The 17623-nt window shown below is 55.0% G+C and overlaps 1 protein-coding gene across 1 annotated transcript in view; it reads left to right on the top strand.

Annotated features, from left to right (window-relative positions):
* The window catches only part of PKD1 (polycystin 1, transient receptor potential channel interacting), a 104900-nt gene that overhangs the window by 58264 nt on the left and 29013 nt on the right, over positions 1-17623 (top strand). Inside the window, exons 10-18 of the mRNA XM_090024723.1 lie at positions 2097-2371; positions 2877-3626; positions 6279-6410; positions 6641-6816; positions 7245-7378; positions 7826-11448; positions 12456-12602; positions 14956-15099; positions 16081-16360. Coding sequence (XP_089880849.1) covers positions 2097-2371; positions 2877-3626; positions 6279-6410; positions 6641-6816; positions 7245-7378; positions 7826-11448; positions 12456-12602; positions 14956-15099; positions 16081-16360 — 5661 coding nt within the window. The remainder of the gene's footprint in view (positions 1-2096; positions 2372-2876; positions 3627-6278; positions 6411-6640; positions 6817-7244; positions 7379-7825; positions 11449-12455; positions 12603-14955; positions 15100-16080; positions 16361-17623) is intronic.

Raw genomic sequence — 17623 nt, 5'->3', positions numbered from 1 at the left:
AGAGCTGAAAAGGGCACGAACCCTGCAGAGTCACAAGCCTGGCAGGGGAACCGCTCCACAGATTCATAGAGACGTGTGGCTGGAAGGGACCTCCAGAGGTCACCTAGTCCAATGCCGAGGCAGGATCATTCCTACACAAACCATCTTATATAATCCATAATCTAAACACTACATAAGACTACCGTCAACCCTGCACACCACCCTGACTGGTGTCAAACCAGTCTTTAAATCTCCCAACAGAGCTGGGCATGGCCGAGATACTGCCCGCTCCCTGGCTGCCCTCCTCCCCGTTGGCTGTGTGCAGACAAGAGGTGTCTGTAAGGCTAGTGCTCGCTCAGGCTGGGACAGCTCCGGGCAAGCTTGCCGGCAGGAGAGAGGTGCTGCAAAGTAGAAGCCCAGATGCAAAGCTGTCCCACCGAGGTCCGGGAAGTTGTCCCCACTTTCACCACCTCTCCATTGGGTGCAAGGGGGTCCGGCAGTTGCAGCCGCAGCACCCTAGAGAAGTGGGGCTGGAAGGGACCTCCAGAGGTCACATCTAGTCCAGCCCCCTGCTTGGGGTCGGGTCAGCCCTGTGCAAGCCATCCCAGACAGATCCGTTGTCCAACACTTAGCAAAGGTGCAGTCAGCCCTGGCATGACCACGATACAACCACGGGTGACATAGGGGGATGGTGATAATCCTAGCAAAGTTTTCCTTTAGTTTTGCCATATGTCCTGGAGGATAAAGAAGAGCCGGAGCAAAGGAGCTTGTGGAGAAATGAATTCAAACCCTTGGTTTTCTCCTTGGGGATGGCGGCAGGGTTGTGTCAGCGCAAATTACAGCCCCCCAAGTCTAGCATCACACAGGAGAAAACTTCCTGACCACAAAATACGACCACAGATCATCCTTGTCATTTGGCAGAGGAGGGATGGATGGATCAGGCCTTTTCCATGCACCTCTGTACAACCAAGAGAGAGTAAGCAGTGACCAGTGACAGGGACCTCTGCAGGCAGCTTGCTATGGTCACGCTGCCTGCGGGCTTTTTAAAAGTATTTTTGGCATTGAAACACTAACTAGCAAAAAATCAATTCATGTGTTTTCAGCGTCCAGGCCAGCCCTGCTCAAGAAATGAGCCAGCTTTCACTTGGAAACAGGTCTGGTTTAGCTCAAAAAATGCTCCGTTTCCTTTGGAAAAAGGACTCTCTTGCTTTCTTAATGATCTTTGTACCTTGATGCATTTTTCCACAGAAATAGGTCAGTTCCTTCTCCCATAGCACAATGCCGTGGCCTGAAATATTGTATTACCCAGTGAAGCACGAGAAAAATCTCGATTTGCCGGCGATTGAGGGGTTTTGTTTGATAACACGTATTCCAGACAATGAAAGCCGTGCATGCACGACAGCTGGTAGCTTGGCTGCGAGTATCCTGGTAAGGTTTAGTGTATGCGTGAGAGGTCACCAGGACCCTCGACACATCTGCCTAGGAAGGAGTATGGAGGAGTGGAGGCTGCCCAGACTTTCCATTCCCCCTTCAGACCACTGAGACTGAATCCAAAGGCCAGACCGAGTCCAGACATTTGGTGCCTCGATGGCTGCAGTTATATCCGCCGCCGTGTCTCCCGCGTGGTAGACAACGATTTCACCGCTGAACCACAGAGAATCATGCAAGTTAAAGGAAAGACGTCATTTCTGGCCCGGCACCAGCCAAGTTGCCATGTGCAGGGATCTGGATGCACTTCCCCCTCTGTTCAGCACCGGTTGGTTACGTTTAGCCTAGTGAAGCCCTTGTCCGGCATAAATGTACATTTGTCATTTAACAAATGCAAAAATCTAATGCTACCTTTTATTAGACCAACTAGGAATAATAATAGCAGGTCTAATACGAGGTAGCATTTCTGGACCAAGAGTTCTAGCTCTTTGCATTTCTTTTTGTCTCAGACCAACGCGGCTACCAAGTGCATCCTTGAAACATGGATTTTTGTCATTTAAGTAACTCACTGTTTGGCAGGCAGTTCATCCACTGGCCGTTCATCCATTGCTTCCCTCCTGTGTGCAATAGCTCAAGGCCATGTCAGCGGTGGCCTGAACCGACGGGTTTGCTCTCTTGCCTGTTCACAGGTTACAAAGAGGAAGAAAGTGCTGCGCAGCCATTCAACACTTCTCAGGACAATGGGAACTGGACACTACTTGAATGCCCTGCTGGTTTCCAGTGGTGTCACTTGACTAACACGTGTGTGTCACTAAGCAGTGGCTGCAACACGACAGAATGCGCCGACAATCTCACCGCCACAACTGCCCCTGCCGCTCCTGGGCACGATGACGGCCCACTCCGCTACGAACTCCTCAGAGAGTTCCTGTTCGCTGTACCCGCCGGCGCCTCAACTCAGTATTTGGTGAGTGGCTGTTAACACACGTGGCCAACCCGTGGGTAGGGCGATTCCCCTTGGGCACTGTGGGCCCCAACCTGTTTCAGGTGCCATTCCCATCCTACCGATAGGGAAACTGAGGCACAGTGAAGCTAAGGGTCTTGCCCAAGATAACACCGTGAATAAATAGCAGAACATAGCATAGACCCCAGGAGCCTCCCTCCTCTCGCCGTGAAGCCACAAAACCACCCCCAGTAACTTGTTGCAGCAACGACATGGGCAGAGGGGTCAGGGTTGAAAGCTTTGTGCAGGATTTTACAGGGGCATTGAAAAAGGAAGCAACACTAGCATAAAACTGGTGTCCACCTTAGCACAGACCACACAACTTCTCTTGGCAAAGGGCAGCGTGTTAGGAAAGTGCTTGGTGTCTCGTTGGCCGCGGTCATTATGTTGGCAAACTTCTTCCCCCGCCCAAAGAAGAGGCTGCTGAGCATTTAAGCCGCTGGCTCTAAAGCATTTCCTACCTACCCAGGTCTTGTTCGGCGATGAAAGCACCTTGGTGAGGTCTAAGGACGTCTTTAGCCTCCAGCATGATGCCGGTCCGGGCTTGTTCCTCCAGTGCCAGCCCAGCAGGACTTCTCCATACAGACACCACTACCTAAGCACCAACTCTTCTGACTGGTCGCCCCACCTGCCTGTCAGCCTCACCGGTGCCACCTGGCAGAACGACACCGTGTGCTCTCTCAGGGTCCTCTACGCCACCGAGCAGGTCGTGCCTATGATCGGCCAGCCCAACCCAGGGCTGGAGCATCGAGGCCGCTACACTGTGAAAGCCACCGTGGACAACGGGGTCTTCAGTGCCAACTTATCTTGCAGTTTCTGGGTCATTTCCCCAGTGACAGGCCTGCGCATCATCTACCCGCCAGCTCAAGGAGGCATAGTCTACGTGCCGATGAACCACTCCTCGCTGGTGGTGAAGATCTCCTCCGGGGTGAACGCCACAGCCGGCTGGCTGGGTGGGAACTGGAGCTTCCCCTTTGAAGGGGCGTGCCCGCCTGCCGTGGCTCCACCAACAGCCGACTGCACCAGAGACACCAACGACACCTGGTTCTCAGTGGTTGGGCTCAGCGGCCTCGGGGATGGTGTGAACACGCTGGTGCTCGTTGCAGAGAACGCGGTGAGTGCCCAGAACATCACCGTCAGCGTGAAAGTGGAGGAGCCCATTCGAGGGCTCCGTGCCACCCCGGACCCGGAGACCAGAGTCTTGCTCAACACGCGGGTGGTGAGTCACAAAGTTTGCGCCTCACGGGGATGTGGTGGGGTGGGGAGCCCTGTGATCCTTCTGGTGTCTTCAGTCCTTGGTGCACGTCCCTCCCTCCCCATTGCCAAGTTAAAAACCGCTCCAGCAGCAGTTGGGGAACGGCTGCTTGGTAGCCACCCACCGGATCTGTCAAGGGATCCTTTGAAATCCTTGTCTGCATGTGGCAGAAAGGATGCTTGTTTGTGCCCTCCATCTGTCCTCTGGGTTGCCTCTAAAGCTGCACACATGGATCGAGAGGTAGATTGTCCTAGTAGACATGCATTGGGATTCCAGCAGTGTCGAGTCCCCAGTTCTCTGTGGCTGTTGGGACACACTTTGAAAATGCCAACTGATTTTGGAATAAGAATAAAAAAAACAAACTTGGAAACGACCTTGCAAAGAAGCTTAGGCAGCAGACACCATTGCCCCGCTCCCCTCCAGTAGTCTCTTGGAGCCTCTTCATAGATTTCATAGACATTAGGGCTGGAAGGGACCTCGGGAGATCATCGAGTCCAGTCCCCTGCCCAAAGGGCAGGAAGTCAGCTGGGGTCATAGGATCCCAACAAGATAAGCATCCAGTTTGCTCTTGAAGGTGTTCAATGTAGGTGCTTGAAACACCTCCGCTGGCAGACTGTTCCAGACCTTGGGGGCTCGGACAGTAAAGAAATTCTTCCTTATGTCCAGCCTGAAACGGTCTTGCAGGAGTTTATGCCCGTTCGACCTCGTCGTTCCTTGGGCGCTCTGGTGAACAAACGTTCCCCCAGATCCTGGTGGTCACCCTGATAAACTTTTAGGTGGCCATCAGATCACCCCTGAACCTGCGCTTTTCCAGGCTAAAGAGCCCCATGGCTCTCAGCCTGTCATCGTAAAGTCTGCTTTCCTGACCTCTGATCATGCGCATGGCTCTTCTCTGGACTCTCTCAAGCTTCTCCACATGCTTTTTGAATCATGCAGCCCAAAACTGGACACAGTACTCCAGCTGCGGCCTCACCAAGGGCGAGTACAGGGGAAGAATGACGTCCCGGGATTTGCTTGGGAAGCATCTATGGATGCACGCCAGCATTTTGGTTGCTTTACTAGCCGCAGCATCGCATTGCAGGCTCTTGTTCAGCTTGTGGTCAATGATGACCCCCAAGTCTCTTCTGTAGTGCTAGCCAGCGTAGTGCTGCCGAGCCTATAAGGATGCTGCAGGTTTTTTTTCCCCAAGGTGGAGAACCTTGCATTTTTCAGTGTTAAACACCATCAGGTTCTCGTCCGCCCATTTGCTGAGCCTGTCCAGGTCAGCCTGGATCACCCGCCTATCTTCTGGCGTGGATGCTTTGCCCCAAAGTTTGGTGTCATCGGCGAACTTGGCCAGTCCACTCCTGACTCCAGTGTCCACATCATTAATGAAGATGTTGAACAGTATGGGTCCAAGGACAGAGCCTTGGGGGACCCCACTGGTCACAGGACACCATGATGTGTGACTTCCATGAATTACTATCCTCTGGGTCCGACCATGGAACCAATTTCCCAGCCAGCGGATCGTGGTGGAGCCAAGGCCACAACTGGGCAGTTTGGCCAAGAGGTGATCATGGGATACCAGATCGAAGGCTTTTCTGAAGTCAGGATATAGGACATCAATCTCTTCTCCCTCGTCCAGGTGATAGGTCACCTGGTCGTAGAAGGAAATGAGATTGGTCAAGCAAGACCTACCCGCAACAAACCTGTGCTGGCTGTCCCTCAGGATGTTGTCATCGGCCAGTCCATTAAGGACGGCCTCTTTAATAAACTTTTCTAAGATCTTCCCTGGGATAGAAGTCAGGCTGATGGGCCTGTAGTTAGCCGGATCCACTTTCCTCCCTTCCTTGAAGATCGGCACCACATTGGCCTTCTTCCAGTCTTCAGGCACTACACCAGAGCGCCAGGAGTTTTCAAAGATCCGTGCCGGGGGCTGGGCTATGATGCTCGCCAGCTCTTTGAGTACCCTGGGGTGCAGATTGTCAGGGCCGGCTGGCTTGAAGGTATCCAGCCTCTCAAGGTGTGCCTTTATGAGGTCAGCATTGATGGGGGGCAGGGGATCTCCCTCACCTGGACCTCCCTGTCCCGTAGTGGGCATGGGCATCCCATGGGGTTGATGAAAGACTGATGCAAAGTACCCATTTAATAGGTTGGCTTTTTCCTGGGCATCAGTTGTCAGTTGCCCCATCTGGTTCAGCAGGGGTCCAATGTTGCCCTTGCTTTTCCTCCAACTCCCCACATACCGGAAACAGGACTTTTTATTGTCCTTGATACTTGAAGCTAGTTGGAGTTCAGTTGCAGCCTTCTCTGTACCTAGAGACTTGCAGATCTGGTGGGTCCAACAGCAGCAAAGAGGAAAAGGCGTTTGACGAGTGGGGGAGTGGAAATAACACGATGGAGGGGTTGAGGGCTGAAGGTAAAGCCCGTGGGTTGCTTTGCATTTGGATCATAAAGTGAATTCCCCTCCCTCTAAAAATACTTTAGCTAAAAAGCAGCACCCAGAGGACACTAGAGTCTCTCCTGTCCCTGCTGTGAGTCACTTCCAGCACAAGTCTGTTCTCCCAAAGCACCCCAGGAAGCACCGTGCATGCCTTTCTCTAGCCCCAGAGTCACGCGCCCTCCTGTCATTCGCAGAGCTACGTGCCCATGTTGGAGGCCGGGTCAGATGTGACCTTCCGGTGGACGGTGGACGATAAACCATCCTTCACCTTTTACAATGTGGTCTTCAACGTGATCTACCAGAGCGCGGCCGTGTACAAGCTGTCGGTAAGCCCCGGCCTCTCCCGCGGCTCCCTTGCTCGTCCAGGTTTCCGTGCTGTTCGGAGCCAAAGGGGCACAGCTGCCGGCAGAGGAGGTTGCTGGCCCAGGGTGAGGGTGCCCCTGCTCGGGGAACGGTACCCCGTGGCTCTTTCGCATGCTGAAGCTCAGCCCCTTGCCCGGCACTGTGTTGCGGTTCACACACCTGCCCCACCAGTGGCTCTGTTTGTCCCTCGCAGCTCACTGCCTCCAACCACGTCAGCAACGTCACAGTCGACTACAACGTCACAGTGGAGAAGATGAACAAAATGAAGAACCTGAGCGTGTCCAGGATCCCGCCGGTGCTCCTGCAGAACACGACGGTGGAGCTGACCGCCAGCGTCGTGATTGACACGGCCGTGGATGCCGCCTTTGTGTGAGTCCTGGGCAAGTTCCCCAGAGGCACCGGTTCACTGGGTGGGATTTTTAGGTGCATTCCTCACTTTCAGGCCCATTGGTTTCGTCCAGTTTTTGGGCGCTGCCTTGTTCTTTTCCTTGTGCTTACTCAAGGAAAACCCCTGTTGTCATTGCTAGGAGCTGAAGCAGGTAAGGATTTCAGCATGGGGTGCTTCTTCGGGGTCTGACTCTTCATTCCTCGTGCCCCTAGGAGAGGAGAGCCACTCGGGAATTCACTGGCTTGTCGGATGCATTCGGGCCAACTGGTATTTTTGCTGCCCAGTGTTTAAAACAGGAAGGGAGGGATGGTTAAATGGAGCGGGTCCAAGTAAGGCTGGGGAAGAAGCCTGAGCAGCGTGGCACTAGGCCCAGCGAGCTACCTGGCTCATGGCCTGTGTCTCTTTCCAGGTGGGACTTTGGTGATGGCACCCACGAGATGTACCAATTTAAACCTCCCTATAATGGGTCTTTCCTCATTCCTGACCCCAGCATCCATGAGGTGGTGATTGAGCATAGTACATCGCACACCTATGAGGAGCCAGGTAAGTCCTGTCTGGTCTCCTGGGGGAAATGAGGTGCTTTCTTTTTTGTTGCCTGAAGGTTTCAGTGGAGTCTGGAGACCAAGCACTTGTCACGTCCCGGGGACAGGCTTCCAGCTCAGGGCGAGGAAGAGACAGGGCACCAGGGGAGGAAGTCTGCATAGCCCAATCACCCCGTAGCTGTGGTGTGGCTATATAGAAGCCAGTAAAGGTCTGGGATCTTCAGGCTGGCTGCAGAACGGGTGGATGCATGCACAACCTGCTTCCATGCAGTTCCCATCAGGCACAAGAGGAAAGGGAGAGAAACACCAAGCAGGTATAAAAGCAGGACGCTGTCTAACTGGAAAGCATTTAGCATTTTCCATGGGGCCGTGGCAGCACTTTTTAAAGCCTCTTGTGGGTTCACAAACATCTGCATAATTGCCCGTGCTCTGCTGTCTCTGCATGCAGGCGAGTACACCTTGGTGGTTTTAGCATCCAACCAATTTGAGAACCTCACGCACCAGATCCCGGTTTACGTCCATGTGTACCTCATCGACGTGAAGGTAGAAACCGACACGGACGTCCTGGCCGTGAACCGGCCCGTCAGCTTCACAGCTTACCCCGTGCCCTCTCCCTATGGCGTCCTGTACACCTGGGACTTTGGCGATGGCTCCTTGCTGCTGACGGAGAACCAGCCAACAGCTGTCCACAGCTACCAAACCAAGGGGGTCTACAATGTGAGCCTGAAAGCCAACAACACCGTGAGCAGCGTGGAGACATTCAGACATTACCGGGTGTTCGAGGAGATAGCGGGGCTGCACGTTTCCTTTGAGGAGGCCGTGGAGGTAGGCATGTCCATCACAATCAATGCTTCTGTGGAGACGGGGGACAATATCACCTGGATATTTGACATGGGGGACGGGACTGTCCAGCAGAGCCCCTTGCCAGTGGTAGAACATATCTACGAGAAGGACATCAACTGCACCGTGAATGTGACCGCGGTGAATCCCGTCAGCTCCGTTTCTCAGTCGGTGCCTCTCCGAATCTTTGTCCTGGAGGTGCTCAAAATCGAGCCTTCCTCTTGCATCCTGGAGCACCCAGATGTGCAGATCACTGCCTACGTCTCGGGAAACCCCAACGACTACATCTTCGACTGGACCTTTGGAGATGGTTCATCCAATGTCACCGTCTACGGGGACCCCACGGTCATCCACAACTTCACCCGCAGTGGCATCTTCCCCCTCTCCCTGGTCCTCTCAAGCAGTGCAAACAAGGCGCACTACTTCACTAGCGTGTGTGTGGAGCCCGAGGTCATCAACGTCACGCTCTTGCCCGCCAAGCAGTTCGTAAGACTGGGTGAGGAGAGCTGGTTCCAGGTCAGCGCCGTGCCCTTGTACCAGTACAGGTACCGCTGGGATTTCGGGACCAACGAGTCCACCAGGTCTGGCGGCACTGAGGTCAGCTACTCCTACAAGAGCACGGGGATCTACCTGGTCACTGTAACCGTCTCCAACAACGTCTCGTTCAACAACGACACGGCCTTTGTGGAAGTCCAAGAACCAGTTGGGGTAGCCAAGATCGAGTATAACGGGACGCGGGTTTTGGAGCTAAACCAGATCTACCTGTTCTCTGCCAGCGCGAATGGGACCAAGGTGAGCTATCGCTGGGACTTTGGTGATGGCGGCAACCAGTGCGGACAGGCCGTCACCCACTCCTACAACACCACCGGCAGCTACGCCGTCAGCGTGACGGGCTGGAACGACGTGAGCTCTAACGAGACGCGGGTCAACGTCACCGTGAAAAGGCGGCTCCAGGGGCTCACCATCAACGCCAGCAGGACCGTGGTGCCGCTGAATGGCTCCGTGAGCTTTGTGGCCACGCTCCTAGCAGGCCGTGCCGTCCGGTACTCCTGGATCCTGTGCGATCGCTGCACGCCCATCCAGGGCTCCTCCACCATCTCCTACACCTTCCGGTCCGTGGGGACCTTCAACGTCATCGTGACGGCAGAGAACGAGATCAGCTCCCTGCAGGACAGCATCTACGTCTTCGTCCTGGAGCAAATCGAAGGCCTGCAGATCGCCAGCGGCAGCCTTGTGGAGGATGCCTTCTTCCCAACCAACAAAACATTGCACTTGCAGGCCGTGGTGAGAGAGGGGACAAACATCTCGTACAGCTGGGCTGCCCTTAGGGACGGCTGCCCCGTGCAGACATTCGGAGGAAAGACTTTCTCCTTGAGCATCCTGGAAGCTGGGAACTACACCATCCACCTGAAAGCCACCAACATGCTGGGAAGTGCAGCCGTGAACAGGACGGTGGAGTTCATTGAAAGCATTGGCCTTCTGAAGCCTTCTGCTTTCCCCAATCCCGCTGCTGTCAATACCACTGTGAACATAAGTACCAGCATCACCAGCGGCACTGGGGTCGCCTACTTTTGGCACCTGGGAGATGGTTTCTCTTCTCGGACCATTGAGCCCTTCGTTGCACACTCCTTCCAAAGCCCGGGCGCGGTAGAGGTCACCGTTGGGGCAGAAAACAAGCTTGGTGCCACGAATGCAACGATTCTGGTCTTTGTGCAGGAGCCTATCGTGGGGCTGAGGATTGAGACTCCGAAGCTGGACTGCAGCTACATCGCATCAGGCTCCACGGTGGTCTTTGATGGCAAATTGCAAAAGGGGACCAATGTGACGTGGCTGTGGGAGCTGGCCAACAGCACGATAAACGGCCAGATGGTGGCCGTGACTTTCCCCATGGCCGGCACCTTCTCGGTCTTCCTAAATGCGTCCAACGACGTCAGCTGGGCGGTGGTCAGCAGGAACATCACGGTGCAAGACCAAGTCCGAGGGCTGGAGCTCTTTGTGAGCAAGAAGGTGGTGGAGCCGGGAGAAGAGGTCTCTTTCGTGATCAACATGATCTCCGGCTCCTCCGTGACCTACGTGGTGAGCATCAACGGGAACTACTCCATGGTGCTCAATGGCTCCAAGTACACCCATGCCTTTGCCGAGATTGGCAACTACCTGGTGACGGTGACGGTGGAGAACCAAGTCAGCATCTCCAGCACCCACGTGCTGATCTTGGTCCTGGAAGCCATCCGCGACCTGAGGCTGCTGCACTGCTGCGAGCCAGGCATCCCGACGGGAACGGTGCAGCGCTTCGCCGCCCAGGTGGGACGCGGCACAAAGGTGAAATACTCCTGGCAGTTCTCCTTGCAGACGGACACGCGCCACTACGTGGCCACTTTGCCAGGCAACACTGTCCAGTACACTCCAGCAGCCGCCGGCTTGCTCGAAATACACCTCAGTGCTTTTAATGGCTTGGGGAGCGTGAACCTCACCAGAGTCATCCAGGTCCAGGACCAAATCGTCCAGGTCACCCTTCGCCCCAGCAGCTCCTTTGTGAATAGGACGGTGGTGTTTGAAGCCTCCGTGGTGCCGAGCGCGAGGCAGGTCGTGTTTTGGTGGAGTTTCGGCGACGGCTCCCCCACCCGGGGAACCGAGGTGGCAGCCACCAACTACTCCTACCTGAGCCCCGGGGATTTCCTGGTGCAGGTGAATGCCACCAACCTCGTTAGCTTCTTCGTAGCGCAGGTCACGGTCACCGTGCGGGTCCTGGAGTGCGAGGAGCCGGAGGTGGAGCTTGCGCTGCCTCCACAGGTGGTCATGAAGCGATCCCAGAGGAGCTACCTGGAGGCCCAGATCGACCTCCGCGGCTGCATCAAGTACCAGACGGAGTACCTGTGGGAGATTTACCAAGTGCCCAGCTGCCGGCACCTCGGCGAGGCCAGCCAGATCCGCCTACCCGGCGTGGACATGAACAGGCCCCAGCTAGTCATCCCCAAGCTGGCTCTGAAAGTTGGGCACTACTGCTTCGTCTTCATCGTCTCCTTTGGGGACACCCCGCTGGCCAAGAGCATCTTTGCCAATGTGACCGTCATACCGAGCAAACTGGTCCCAATCATTGATGGGGGATCTTACCGCGTGTGGTCCAACACCCAGGACCTGATCCTGGATGGCGAGAAATCTTATGACCCTAATTTGGACGACAGTGAACAGACCCCGCTGCATTACCAGTGGTCCTGCGCCTCTTCCTCTAAGGTAAGAAAACCCGTACTGAAGGGCCCAGGTGAGGGATTTGCACTGTGGGAGCACCGGGGACCCCAGGCGATGTGCAGGGTTTCATAGTACCTGTATGCCCGTGCACCGGCGTGTCTTTGTAGCTGAGCTGAGATGGTGCAGAGGAAGGATTTTGTTACCAGCTCTCTGTAGCGTTAAGGCAAGAAGGGAAGCCTGGCACTCAGCTGTATGAAATCACTTGCGATGGCAAGTGGTGCCTGCCTGCTCTTCCTCCTCCTCTGCCCCAGTGAGTAGAGGGGCTCTGACCACTGCGGCCTTCTCGCCGGACCCCTTTTGCAGTGCAACTGCTTCCTTCACTGTCCGACTGGCACCAATTTGCAGTCTGGCAGGCCAGATGTATGACTTATGTTCAGATCCTGCTCCCAGTAAAGTTTATTAAAAGCCTTTCAGTTCTGCAGGAGCAAAAAGTCAGGCTTTCAAAGGAAAGCCCAAGTCACCACTAAATGCAGGACCCTGTTCCTTTGTAGCCGCCGTCTAACCAGGCTCATCCCTGCCTGTCAGATGCTCCTGGCAAAAAGTTGTACCATTATCTTGGTACCAGTTGGAAATGTTGTACTAGTACCATTGCCTTGTTGATGTGAACCGTCTAGTTTATGGAAAGTCCTTTTATTCTGCACTTGCTGCTTTTTCAGGGCAAAGGATGTAGAGCATGTGGATCAGGCTCAGTATTAATATAAAGCATTCAGATCTGTCTGGCTGCTGGTTCCCAAACTGTGTCATTGCAATAGTACAAGAATCTGGAGGCCAGCCAAAATCTAGGTATTTCAAGAGCATTTGCTAACCCGCTGAACACCACAGTGGGTACTTCACCCCCCACCTCGGTCTCTCCTGCACCCAGCAGTGAAGCCAAAAGAGGTCATTTATAGCAATAACAGCTTGCGTGTGAAGCTGCTTGTACCGCCTGCAGACTGATACGATGCGCATCAGTTTGAAGGAGGGTTTGAAAGTTCTTTTCTCCTTGCAAGCAGAGCTCGGCTGCAGGGTGCTCTCTGAATTTCAGTGCCCTGGAAGGAACCGTCACCATTTCCAAAGCAATGCTGGAAGCAGATGTGGAGTATACGTTCAATCTCACAGTCTCGAAGGAGGGGATGAGTCCCGAGGCCACCAATCAGACCGTACGTACTGCCTCGATCCCCCTGCTTCCCTCTGCTTACGCGCCCATGGCTGGGCACTAGAGAGCCCGTGGGTCCCGCTCCCCTTTCCAAGGGATGTCTCTGGGGGCTGCCCAGCGTCAGACTCTCTCTCCCTCCCCCTTTTTGTGGGATGGCATCAAATTCCTCATGGGATGCTGGAATCTGCTGCCAATTGCACTGATCAGCAAGGAAGCAGCAAGAGGGGGTATTACCTGCCTGGGATGCCCCCAAAGCCCTGGGCATGACCCTTGCAAGGGCAAAAGAGAGTATTATCTGCCTGGGATGCCCCCAGTGCCCTGGGCATGACCCTTGCAAAGGCAAAAGAGACCATGCCCCCACCCTTGCAAAGGCAAAAGAGAGTATTACCTGCCTGGCATGCCCCCAGTGCCCTGGGCATGACCCTTGCAAAGGCAAAAGAGGGTATTACCTGCCTGGGATGCCCCCAGTGCCCTGGGTATGACCCTTGCAGGAGCATGCATCCTGCAGACATCCCGAGGGCAGCACATCTGGCAGCATCTGCCAGCCGTTGGGTTCGTTTCCTCCCATAAGTCTTTTATTAAGCTCCCACTGTCTCCTTGCCTGTGCATGCTAACGACTCGCTCCCATTTAAATTAATAATCAAAGTTAGGAGTCTGCTACAGCCCATGGCTTTAGCAGCCCACCAGCCCGTCGCCCAGCCCCAGCCCTGCTTCCACTCCAGAGCACTAAGCCCTTCCCCGATTTCCGCAAGCTTTCTGGCAGCCCACACTGGCTTTTGCTGTTGCTAAGCCCTGCCCTTTCCCTCATTTATTTACAAAAAGAAAAGGGAGAGTCCCCAAGCGCATGTTGTTTGTCAGATTTAACCCAACACCAAATGCTTCTGCAGTCCGGCAGTGCTTATGGCTTATGTCAGAGACATTCATCATGGTGTGCTTGGCAATCAGAGCCATAGTCGGTTGAGAGTGGAAAGTCTTACAGCCTGGATTTTCAAACCAAAGCTGGAGGATAAGGGGGAGGGAAAAAGCCTTAAACTGAGAGTCTTTCAAGGATGTTCTGTACGATCTTGTTTCTATGCGTGAGCACAAAACAGTGGCTTCAGCGTCAGAGGAAGTTTGCACATGTTGTAGGAATGAACGAAGCATCAGTGCTCTCCGCTCAGCTCTGTGGAAACTCTCCTCGAGCCGCCTGCCATTTTCAGCACTTGTTATTCCTGCCTTTCCTTACGTTCCCAATATTCACTGCACCAGGTGCTGTCACGCTCCAGGCCGCGCCGCTTCGTAGGGGATTAGGAGAGCTTCAGAGAAGCCCAGAGATAATGTCACAATCTCCAGCACAGCTGAAAGCCCCGCGGTTTGCAAGCACGTAACCTGCAGTGTGCTTGGTAGCAGGGGGTACCTTAGAGAGGTGAGGGGATCTAGGATGAGATGAGGTGCTGGAGGAGATGTTAGGATGAGAGCGAGATGGCTGGAATAGCACGCCACGCTTTGGAGAAGCTGCATGACTTGCTCTGCAGAGCACAGGCATTGGATGCATGGCAGGAGCTGCTACTCTGGCTCCCTTTCCCATCCCTGATTTCTTTCAAAGATGTAAAAAGATCTTTGCAATGTGGACTCTTTTGCCCTCTTTTCAATCAAGGCACTCAGCAGAGCTTCGGAGGCTGAGGGCCGGGTCCTGGCACCCAGCACAGAAGCCCAGGCTCAGCACTGGGCATGTCACTGGGAAGTGGGGAGGACAGGTCACTGCATTCCCCTGTGCAGCAGACCTACAGGCACAGGCCCAGGGCAGAGACCCACAGTCCTGCAGAATCACACCCATCTCACTGCGGCAGGGGTTTTTGCAGCTACAAGTAAAGGTCAAGAAGAGCATCCAGGAGAGCTGGAGGAGTTCTCAAGGTCAGGTGCTTGCTGGATGCTTCATCTGAGCTAGGATCAGACGTTCTCCTTGCCTCCGAAATCTCAACGGCGCCAATATGAACAGCAACGTAATTTAAAGGACACCCCGTTTTGCAAAAAAACTTGGCTCAGCATCCTGTGCCCTTAGTGAAGTACAAGTGGCGTCTGAAGCAAATGTACCTAGCAAAACAGAATATTCTGACTAGCCCGGCTTGATGCTGCGGGTTCCCAGGGATCCCAGCAGCATCATGTCTAGGTAGCTGCACTGAGCATGGCCAGTGCAAGGCCTACGCTCTCGGGGAAGCGTACAGGCATAAATCATGTACGTGTCTGGTATTAGTCCCTCTGCATGGGAGACAAGCAAGCTCAGACAGCTAGGGATCAAGGCATTTGCAAGCCCAGTAGCAGCTGTCAACCCGAGACCAACCCAAGCACTAAACAGGCGTCTCCTGCTTTCTTTGCAGGTGCTGATCAAGAAGGGCGGTGTGCCCATCGTCTCCCTGGAGTGCGTGTCCTGCAAAGCCCAGTCCGTCTATGAAGTCAGCAAGAGCTCCTATGTCTACCTGGAGGGGACCTGCCAGAACTGCCACAATGACTCCAAGCTCGGGGTACGGGCAGGGGCTGTCGCTGCTGGAGCCGGGGGGCAGCTCCCCATCAGGGAGGCAGGCCGGCGAAGGAATAATCCGATAGGTGCTATCAGGAAGGAAAGGGCATGTGTCTCCCAGCACAAGGCCGGTTCCCACTGGGCACGTGGGGAGGATTTGACTTCCATTGCAACCCTGGAAGAGGACTGGTTTCCACGGGGCGATGCCTCAGTCACCAGCTGTAGTCACATGGATGGGGGCATGTGCTCTGTGGCTGTCCCCATGCCGTGCAAGGCCCCGAGCTCGCTGCAGCTCCTGTGGAAACAGCTGCTGGCTACAGCAGCTGCAGGAGCCTTGCTGGCCGTGCCCGCAGCCACCCTACTAGCAATGTCATGGCAAAGAGACCTCCTCAGTGCGGGGTGGCGGGTGACACTCTCCCATGCCACCTGCTCACCAGAGCTGTGCCCTTTACTACAGGTTTCAGTGGGATTTTTCCTCTCTGCTAGGTGGCCTTGGTGCCACGGTCCGTTCTCTTCACCCCTCTTCCCCCCTCCTAGTCCCATGCTACAGCCCAAGCCCAGGCTGGCCGGAGGTAACAGCGTCAGCAAGAGCCCCATTGCAAGCACCAGGCTCTGTCCCCTGGGAGCCAACAACTCTCCTGCGCGGCATTTTATGCAGTTGTGTGTCATGCAAACGTGCGAGTCGCAGTCACCGTGCAGGCAATCGCCCGCAGTGTCCAGGGGAGGCCGCGTGGCTGCTGGATTGACTTGCATGTGATGAATGATCCTGGGGGGGGGGGGCGATGCCATCCCCAAGATGAGATCCGAGCCCGCCACGCAGATATTCCTACCAGCCGCTCGGGAAGCTGTCCATTTCTCACACGTAAGAACGGCTCCGAGTTATCAGCTGCAAAGCTGGCAGCCGCTGCCCCCAGGACTTGCTTGGTACTTGCAGATGCCATGTGAAAACCTTCCACCCAGAGCTTCTCCCTCTTCTTCCCCGCAGAGGTGGGCAGCGCAGAGCTTCAAGAACAAGTCCCTCGTGCTGGACAAGCGCACGACCTCCACCGGCAACACGGGCATGAACCTGGTGTTGCGGCAAGGGGTGCTGAAGGATGGAGAGGGGTACACCTTCACCCTGCACATCACCGACCTCACGACAGGGGAGGAAGGCTACGCCTCCATTGACCTGCTCCCAAACCGCCCGCCCATCGGAAGGACCTGCTGGCTGTCTCCGGACGGACCGCTCGAGGCGCTGATGGCGAAGGTTCACTTTAATTGCACAGGTGAGAGCAAGCCAGAGGCCAGTTATCCAGCAACCCCCTATTTTTTCTTCCAGCAGACCCCCCCACAAGGCCGCTGGGGTCCATTTGCAACGTGCCTTTGCATGGGGCAGGCTCAGTTCTTAGCTTCATGCACCCCAAACCTCAGGCCCTGTGTGACTGTGTGTCCGCGGTGTGCTGCCTTCCAAAACCCACCTTCTTCTAACCTGTCTGGAGGAGCTCAGTGCCCGTCTACCCTGCTGGAGAGCATAAATCTTTTCCAGGCCCCTCCACCTGGCCGCAGTCATGGACCGCGGCAGCCACCCAGAAGGACAAGACTCCTTTGAAAACGTGGCCTCCGTGCTCTCGCTCCGCTTCCTCTGCCCGGCTCTAGCTGCTTGGGAGCTATTTCTCCAGCCGTCACTGAGACAAAAATATCCAGCCCAACATTTGGAAAAGCCTGGCTGGCTGACAGAGCACAGCCCTGGGCCAAGGACTAAGTGCCTCTGAAATAGCTGTTTCCCCACATGATTAGCATTAGGGATTAATGCTTTATCACACACGAATGCTGGGAATTTCAGAGAGGTGATGAATTGGTTCCTCTCTCGAGTGGCCCTTGCGATGGCGGCCGCTGAAGTCATGGGGAGAAAAGCTGGAGCGAAATCAGAACGATGTTATTGTATGCAGTTGACCTCCCAGGAACAAATCCCAAAACCCGATGCTGCAGGAATGGTGGGGGTTTCGGCTATTAGTGATATTTGTACTGGACACGAGACACGGGGGCCCTGGGGCTGAGCGCCAGCAGCGGTCACTATTTATGCCACGGCACCATAGCCCAGGAGACGCATCCTGACCCCACCGAACCCTCGGTCTGATGCCAGGTTGTGCCCAGGGGATAATCCTGCAGCCCAAGATCATCGCACCATTTATTTTGCAGATGAGACAGGGTAACCTAGCCCTGTGGAGCTGCTCCAATTTCTCTAGGACCTCCTCAGGGGATACAGGCCCTGAATCTGAGTCAGAAAACCCCTAAGGGAACAGATGACGAGCAGAGCTTGGTGCTGCTGCTCCCTGCTTGGGCCTGCGTCCTGCCCCTGGCTGTACCATCCGTAGGCCGAGCTGTCCTTGATAAGGATGATATGGGAGAAAGGATGTTGGTCAATGGGAGGGATGGGACCATCCTGCCCTACCTACCCCAGAGATCCCTGCGGATGGGGCAGGGCAATTCAAGGGCCACAGGTGATAGACCGCAAAGCATGCTCTGAGCAGCACATGGGAGCATGAAAT

This window comes from Crocodylus siamensis, chromosome 12 (assembly GCF_052110815.1).
Source record: "Crocodylus siamensis isolate JL-2025a chromosome 12, ASM5211081v1, whole genome shotgun sequence".
NCBI classification, from domain to species: domain Eukaryota; kingdom Metazoa; phylum Chordata; order Crocodylia; family Crocodylidae; genus Crocodylus; species Crocodylus siamensis.
This window is presented reverse-complemented; position numbering and strand designations above follow the sequence as displayed.